This window comes from Oculina patagonica, unplaced genomic scaffold (genome assembly GCF_052425735.1).
Source record: "Oculina patagonica isolate OP01 unplaced genomic scaffold, crgOcupat unplaced6, whole genome shotgun sequence".
NCBI classification, from domain to species: Eukaryota; Metazoa; Cnidaria; class Anthozoa; order Scleractinia; family Oculinidae; genus Oculina; species Oculina patagonica.
This window is the reverse complement of record NW_027558470.1, coordinates 188,041-197,201: the sequence shown is the minus strand read 5'-3', so window position 1 is coordinate 197,201 and position 9,161 is coordinate 188,041. Positions and strand designations below refer to the sequence as shown.

The following is a 9,161-nucleotide window of genomic DNA, read 5'->3' as shown; positions in this document are numbered from 1 at the left end:
CCTAGCACAGGTCTTGGATTTAGGGGAGAAAATACATTCCAGAGGTTTGTGGTCAGTCATTAGTTCAAATTCAGCACCATACAAATAGGCATGAAATCTTTCGCAGGACCACACTATTGCCAAAGCCTCTTTCTCCGTTTGAGAATACCGGCGTTCTGTATCGGACAAGCTTCGGCTTGCATAGCTAATAACTCGTTGCTCTTCTCCTTGCTGTTGGATTAGTACAGCTCCTAATCCTACAGGGCTTGCGTCAGCGATTACCTTAGTTGGGGCATTCTTATCAAAGTATCCAAGTGTCTCTGCACTGGACAGTCGCTTCTTCAACTCTTCAAAAGACTTCTGTTGCTCCAGCCCCCACACGAAGGGTTCACCATTCTTTGTTAGCTGGCGGAGAGGTGCAGATACCGTTGCCAGGTCAGGAATAAAACGTGCAGTAAAATTGACCAGTCCCAGGAAGCTCCTCACTTCCGCAGCACTCGTTGGTTCCCGGGCGTCAACAACTGCCTTTACTTTAACATCCGCTGGACCAATTCCACGTGTTGACAACACATGGCCCATGAATTCCAAATGTGACATCTTTAATTGACACTTGTCACGGTTCAATGTCAACCCCTTGCTGCTCAATACTCGGACCACATTCTCAAATCTTCTGTCATGCTCCTCCTCAGTGGCTGCATGCACGATCACATCATCAAGGATGTTATGGGCGCCATCACAATCTTGCAGAACTTGCTGGAGAACCTTCTGGTACATCTCAGGCGCACAACTTATACCGAACATGAGTCGCTTGTATCGGTACAGTCCCTTATGTGTGCAAAATGTAGTGATATCTCTTGATTCAGGTGACAGCTCTATCTGATGGTAGGCAGAGTTGAGATCCAATTTGCTGAAAAACTTGCTCTGATTCAAATCTTGTAAAACTTCATCGATGGTGGGTATTGGGTAACGTTCCCGCTTTACTGCCATGTTGGCTTGACGCATATCGACACACAAACGGATGTCACCTGAGGGCTTGGGTACGACTACCACTGGTGATACCCACGAACTTGGACCACTCACTTTCTCAATTGTGTCTAGCTTAACAAGTTCATCCAGTTTGTCACTCAGCTTATCGCGAAGGTGGTATGCAACTCGTCTAGTTGGTTGTGCAATGGGTTGTACCTCTGAATCAATTGGGACTTTTAGCTGAAAATCCTTCAATTTGCCAATACCTTCACAACATCTGGGAAATTTTTCAAAAATGCTTGGTACCCCTTCTGCTTCATCTGTAGATACCTTTAGTGAGTTAACTTGAGGACCCAGCTTCAAAACTTCTAAGGCAATGGCAGTTTCTCGCCCAAGGAGGGCGTGTCCCTCATTTTCAATAACAACAAATTCGACCCCACTTAACACTCTCTCTCCAACAGACACTTCTGCAGTAAATGTGCCTGCAACTTGTAATGGCTGATTACTACCATATGCAAATAACTTCTTGGACACCTTGCTCGACACACATTCAACCTTATTTGCTTTCAGATACTCCCACACATTACGACCTATGACATTGCAACTAGCACCCGAATCAATAATCATTGTTACTGGCAAACCTCCTATTTTCACAGAAATTTTGCCATCACTTGAAACATTACAATCGTCTGAAATGCCAAAGGCATATTCACTGTCATCACTCTGCTTATCTTCAGCTTCTACTTGCCTTACATGGTGAGGCGGACCATCCTTTCTTCTTGCATCTGGTCTTCGTGGTCCTCTAGCTCCTCCACTTCCACGACCAGTGTTTTGCTTCTTCTTAGTTTTACACACAGCTTCAAAATGTCCAGTTCCCTTACACCATCTGCACTGTTTCCCTCTCGCTGGGCATCGGTGATCATTTGCTTTATGTCCCACATTTCCACAACAAAAACATTTGACATTCCTTGTGCTCGTATCTCCTTTGTAATCAGACCTTCCACTCACACTATTCACCTCACTACTGACCTCGCCACTTGCTCCTTCGATTGAACGTGCCTGTTTCTCAGATTCTTCCATAGACCGGGCAATTTCTCTTAATTGTGGTAGTGTCAAGGCTCGACCTTTCTGAAGTAATTTTCGACGGAGTTCGTGTGACAAACACTTGCTAATCACTTGATCACGAATTTGTTCATCCACAGCAGCGCCGTCTCCAAATTCACAGGTTTGGGCTTTTTGTCTCAATCTGGTCACAAACTGTTCGATGGTTTCGTTGGCCAGTTGACTCGTCTCACGAAAACAAAGCCTTTCATACGGAACATTCGCTTGCGGTTTGAAATATTTATTCAAGGTCGCCTTTACTTTCTGATAACTATCTGTTCCTCCTTCTTCGTTCAACGTGAAATAAATATCTTGAACACTTAAACCAGCAGTATGCAGCAATAAAGCCTTCTTCTGATCGACATTCTTGACTCCTTTTCCCGCAGCATACAATTCAAAAGCTCGCAGCCATCTTTCCCAGCGTGCAGAAATACCAGCAGTTTCGGTACAGTCAAATGGCTTTAAACCTTGTGTATCGCTCAAATATACACTTGCCATCGCAGAGGAACTTTACCAACGACCGTCCTCGTCGCCAAAATGTAGTGGATGTGCGGATTTAACCGTGGATGATCCGGATTTAACCAACAGTAAAAGAGAACGACGCCCGGGGGGGGGACTCCCATATGAAACGGACGGGGATGCTCGTCGGAAATTTTGAAAAGAACCCCTAAAAGAGACCAATCTGGGTGTGGCTCAAGCCTTTCTTGACCCCTAAAAGATACCAAAAAACTAAGAATGGAGTTTATATTTGTATATTTCTTCGTGTGTAACCCTAAACGAGACCATTATGGCTAAAAATATTGGCGTTTTGGGCGTTTTTTCCCGGAACACCCTAAGCGAGACCAAAAGTCCGAAATTTACACCCCTAAGCGAGACGACGAGCATCCCCGTCACTTTCATATGCGAGTCCCCCCCCCCCGGGGAACGACGCCATTACACTCGTGTACATTTAATCATCACATCTCCAGTGTCATGCTGGGTAATATATACATGGGGGGTAGGGAGGGTAAGGCTTAAGTAACAAACACTACAACATTTACTACGATTTCCAGTTGAGTACGACGCGAACAAAGTTTGGTGACGAAGTTTCAACATAACAACGGCATTGTTGTCAAGGGCAAACTTCTCTGTTACCATTGGTAACAAATTTGTTTTTGTAACTGCCTTGCTCGACAATCTCGATGCTTAAATAAATAAAAACACTACAAATATCGTCAGCAACACTTTATTACGCTTTCAAATAAAAAATATATACACAGAGACAACGATAAAAGAAACAAATAACGAAATATATTATGCCTTAGCTGTTTTATATCGACGGTAACAGATCTGTGTTGAGAGTTGACGTTATGTTTAACGTGCGTCACTTTACCTTCCTCGTTAGAGTTACTGTTCAACTGAAATTTTATCGTTTTCCAACTCCAGGGATTTTCTAGCAGCTTTAAGAATTCCTTCAGCTTTTAATAATATATCTTTCTCAAGTGCAAAATGAATAATTCGCGAACTGAAATGAAGAACATTTAGCGTTTCGTAAAGCTGACAAAAGCTAACACTATTTCGGATCGAAATTTCAAAATATTAGCCAATCAAAAAATTGCTCAATTAAAACTGACGCCATCTTGGATCGAAATTAGCCAATCAAAAAATTGCCCTGTTTCCCGAGAGGTCCTCCTTGTATAAAAGAACTTTGGCGGTCAGTACCTGTAACGACAAGTTACCAATGGAAACAGAGAAGTTTGCCCTTGACAACAATGCCGTTGTTATGTTGAAACTTCGTCACCAAACTTTGTTCGCGTCGTACTCAACTGGAAATCGTAGTAGTTGTCAACAGCTAGTTTTGATCATTAAATGTTATCGACAACTAATTCTGTCCGATACAAGCATTTCACACATTGGAGCCTGATTAGTGGTCGATAACTTATTCTCGTCCCCAGAGCCGCTTGTCCCTCTTAGCCGGCTCTGGGGACACATGATTTGATTGGCCAGAATTTTAACAACGGAAATTTGTATTTGGTAAATCAAATCAACGGTTTTAAGAGGGCGTCCGTGTTACAGCGGATAAGGCACTTTTCGGACCTTCACCGATTTCCCTGATTTTTTCAGTGAAAGTCGACAATTATATCCCAGTAACAAATATCACATTTATTTGGATCAATTCGATATTTTATATTTTTTGCGAGGCGATTTTCAAAGTCACCTCAAAACCATGCAATTCGCCATTGGAGACTCCGTAAACTTGCTATAAATGACGGTCGCTGCCAAAACTTTATTACTCAATTCCACGAGCTGATTATTTTACACATTAAAGTTTCATCTTCCCTCGATAGTGTAGATGTTTAATAATTAAAATCTATTTAAGTTTCGTTAAGTTATGATTTTTTTAATTTGACTCCCAACAAACTCCGGAATGTGCAAAGCGTGACATGCCTGTAGTTGAACGCCATTTTCTCGAATGTGGGACCTGATCTAGAACCGTGTCTATTGTAACTCAAAAGTACTAACACCATTATAGAAAAGTATGAAATAAAATTTGTGGGCACTCTTTACTGCGCGCCGTACAGAGCTCCACGAATTTCCCAAATATTCGCCATTTTGATCCAAAACAAAGAAAACGCTTGAGCGACCGATAAACCAATTCCAGAGCCGTGAATGTTTGGAGATGTGTTAAATACTGCTAGAAGTCAGACTGTAAATGGAAAATATTTTTCTTTCGCAGTTCCAACCGTTTTAGTCGATTTCTCGGTATTTTCAACGCTCACAGCAATAAATATATCACTTCGATCAATATGCAAATTTCGGCATAAGCCCGTGTTGTCACGGAACATCTGTATACCGCAACAATTTGCCTAAAAACGTTTTCCAAAGCAATTATTTCCTACTTACCTGGCCGGGCGATAAGATTCTTTAGGCTTCTATGTAGAAGCTTTCTTTTTGTTTGTGGCTGTAGAGAAGCTGTTTTCATTTCCCACGCTGCGATGAAACAGTGTTTGTTTTGCCGCAAGACTGACTTGTTCATTTCAGTCTAATTCAATTAAAGCCTTATTTGTCAAACCCCTGTCGGGCCCTTTTTTTTGTTTTTCTCTTTGCAAAACCTTTTAAAAAACATTGTAAGCTTCTGAGGATGTTTTTTCATACCCAAAAAGGTTTTTATTTGCTTGGCTTTTTTTCGGAGGGATTTATTCGAAAAAATTACAATCCAGTCTGGTTTTGTGGAAACAATTAAGGGAAATCCTTGATTTGCGTCGCACAAGTTTTGTTTGCATATTAGAACAGTGTTTTGTGAAAACTATCGGACTCCAATGAGGCAAAGCAAGTTCTACAATTATCTTATAAACATTAAAAGTCTTTGAAGCATTGTAGACATAAAATACAAATAGTTGGGATAACTCAATGTTTGTTTTTGCAAACTTACTTGTTTGTTTCAATCTAATTCAATTTAAACCGACCAATTAATGTCCGCGATTTTGTCTAATTTCGAGAAAATCCTTGCGCGTCCTTTCTGCACGAAATGGCAGCTATTGCATCCAATCAGTTGCTCTCTTCACGAGAAATTACAGACTCCGTGTGGATCTAGTAGGAATGAGGAAAGCCATGTGTTGCTCTCTGAGTGAAACTCGGATATTTCAGCTCATTTGTCGAGCTGCCACTTATCGAAATGCGGCGATGTTACGGAAGCCGAACTAATCATGGCGAGAGCGTGACGTTACCAGCGGCTGTGAAGTAGACTGAGTGCGGGCTTGACCATTACAAGATGTGGTCGATGCTATTTTTTTTTTTTTTTTTTTTTCAAAAAAAGCGTTAACACTATCCCGCTAAATTTGAGTGAAATATATCCCCCGGGGGTGGGGGGGGGGGAGTACTTTAAAAAAATTTGTACGGGAAGGCTTCGCCCGAGCTCTAACCCCTGCCCTTTTATAAACGATTTTGACAGAAATCGTTCCCTTTTTGTATAACTTTTACTGAAAAAAGGTTCCCCTTTCGTATACCTGAAAGACATGGTATAGACTTAAGACACGACGTTTTCTTGTATATGGTCTAATAAACGTCCACTCTCAAATAAACGAACAACCTCGTATCTAGTAAACACCTCCCTTGAGGTGTAAAGTCTATAGACGCCCAGTGTCTAATAGACGCCCCCCCCCGAAAAAAAAATAAAAAATAAAAAAAGATGAATCGCCTCATAAACCAGGGAAACACTCCACAGCGTAACATCACGCAATCTTTTTTGTTTTGTTTGCTTGACTCGGACATCGAAAAGGCAAACAATGCCAACATGGTTGACCCTAATGGCGCTGAAGACATCAGCATCAAACTATGAACGCAACTACCAACAAGGCAAGAGACGAGCAGAACGATCGCTTATTTGGCAGAGAAATATGGCTGACCAAGAGCCAAGTGCAGGGCTTCTTTTCCCGCCGTGCAGCGGCTAGACGAAGAAAGGAGGAACCAGAAAAAATCGACCTGAGTCCCAGGGAGCTATTGCTAGAGGAAGAGGAAGTTGATAGACAACAACTTGTTGAAGAGGTAGTGAACGAACTGAGGCCGCAGCACCCACTGTCGTACGACGCATTCAACCTGTGCGTGTGTGCTGAAAGAACATAACCTGGACAAATTTAACGCGCCAATGCTCAAAGAAATCTTGCGCCATTTTGAGGTCCAATTCAAATCGAAAGACAAAAAGAAAGACCTGATTGAACAACTAAGGTTGTTTAAGATTGAAAAAGAATGAATATAAAGGGATAAACAAGTCACTAACCTTGCAAAGAAACATTCATTAGCACATAAGGTTAAACGTTAATATTACGATCCTCTTTTCACGAAAAACAGTTTTCTGTTATTGCCCCCGCAGGGCTTTCGCCCAGAGACGAAAGCCCGAGGAGGCATTAGAGCGTATATATAGAGAATGTACTTACAGTCCGAATATACGGTATGTATACCAGAAAAAAACCTCGATTTGCTCGAACAAGGCCGCAAGGAATCTCTGAGTAATGATAATGTTTTGCCGCAAGGGATTCCTGCGTAATGATGACGTAAAGGCAGAAAATGCCCGAAGAAGTTATGGGTATTATGATGTCACGATAACAGGGGGTAGCGGTAAATAAAAATCCCTATCTTGGGTTAGAACGGTATTAAAAAGACTGACCCGCGTTTTGGCATTTGTCACACGTTGATTACTCCGATGTTTGGCTTACGCGTGTTCACAGATCTGTTCGAGCGGTTTCTCTGCTTTGATTGTGTTAAGTGATATTTGATGCAGTTGTGAGTAATAGGTCGAAAGATTTCGAGCAATCGGTTTCGTGTTCTTGGCAACTTGTGTTCCAAGTGCTGGTTCAAGCGTTAAGGTTTGTTCTCGGGGGTAATTCGTTTAGCTAACAAACTGTCAGATTATTTGATCCATAAAGTGGTCTGAATAAGGATCAAAAATTGTTTTCGCGAATCTTTGAATGTGTCATATTTCGTTACTCGTGGATTTTTTAGGATTTTTGAACTGGAAATCATTGTAAGTTTAATAATTGTGAATGTTATAAGCCCGAGATAATAATGTGTTATAACAATAGAGTTAATGTTCTTGGGCGTAAATATGTTTTTGGCCCGACTCAGGCTCATTTTAGCCCGAGCCGCAGGCGAGGGCTAAAATGAGCTCTGAGAAGGGCCAAAAACATATTTACGCCCAAGAACATTAACTCTGTTACTATTATAATCATTTCAGAGGGCATTTAGTTAAGGAATCAAAAACAGTAAGCGATATCTTGAACACTGCCGTTGCGAGTCGGCGTTTATTTCTGATTGTAAAGTTTACAAAACTCGACAGAAAACCGCAAAAGGACTTAAAACAATCTTTGCTTGAAAAGGAAATTACAAAATTCTATCGGCAGCGAAGAAATAGTTGTCATTTAGAAGTGTTAAAATTAATTGTGCTGTTAACTGAACTGGCAGTTTGGAATATGCTTGAAATTCAACTGAGCGAGTTTCACTCGACGAAGACAAACTTACATTCACTTCGCCGCCTGGATTCTTCTTTGAGTTTCTGTAATTCCTCTTTATCTAGCTAAGAAAACTGAGAATTTGCTTTCCCGTTCAGTCCTTCAACCATTTTGTTGTTTTAAAGCTCAAATTAAAAACAGTTTGCAATTGCAGACTCAAATTAAACGAAGCTTGAAGTGATGCCAGCTTGTGTCAGCCAGCAAGAAAACGGCGCGAACAGTTGAATGGTTTTCAGTTCTGATTGGCTGGCTTCGTTATTTTCTTGTTTCTGATTGGTCCACGGCAGCGGGCTAAAATATATTTTAGCCCGCTGAATTCTTCATTTTAGCCCGCAAAATACGCCACAATGCCCGATGAAATGATTATAATCCTAGATTATTGCTGTAAAACAAATTATAAAAAGGCGGGGCAGCTTTATAGTGAGAACTATTAGTAGTCAAGACTTGATGAGTTAATGGACAAATGTAAAAATGCGGGTTCTTTCATATTTGTTATATTCATGTTGTCGAAAAAACATATATCGTAGCAGGGCTCGCGACTCCCTTCAATTACCGATAGTAATAGAATACGAAATGCACATTTGTGTTAAATATTTATTTTCTTGTTTTAGAGACACTTTAATGCCCCGCCCACTAAATTATGACAGATAAATTTATGGCCACCATCTTATTAAAATCAAATTAATACAATGACTTCCAATTATAAAGCCCCGACTGTTGGTGTTTTTACTTTTATGTCTCGAATACTTCAGAGACTTTTGATGTTCATCAAATAACTGTTTATTACTGTTTGTTTATGAGAAAGGGCTAGAAGGGGGTAAAATGAGAAATTGGATTGGGCAAATTGTTGCTGGGAAAATGAAATTTGGGTCACTGGGACTGGGAATCACAAGTAAAAACCAATAGATAGAACTGGGATTTGGATTTGGAAAATACGGGAAAACAATAGGCTAGGGCTTTACCCTAATCGCTCCCCCCACCCACCCACCCCCCCCCCCCTCGCCTCCCTCTATCAGGAACCTGTATGAAATTTGCGAGTCTTGACAAGACAAGGAGCATATTCGACACCCTCGACAGCAAATCAGCAAGTTTCAACTCAATACAAGAAGGGCATTTTTGGAACGTGAATTT

At 41.1% G+C, this 9,161-nt stretch overlaps 1 protein-coding gene across 1 annotated transcript; it reads right to left on the bottom strand.

The window, feature by feature from the left end:
- Window positions 1–1,103: 1,103 nt before the first annotated feature.
- Window positions 1,104–2,544, bottom strand: LOC144640989 (uncharacterized). Its single transcript, XM_078500059.1, has 2 exons — window positions 1,252–2,544; window positions 1,104–1,163 (listed from the first exon to the last, which is right to left on the bottom strand). Exons 1-2 carry the CDS (start codon window positions 2,542–2,544, stop codon window positions 1,104–1,106), a joined length of 1,353 nt encoding a protein of 450 aa, XP_078356185.1.
- Between the last annotated feature and the right edge of the window lie 6,617 nt (window positions 2,545–9,161).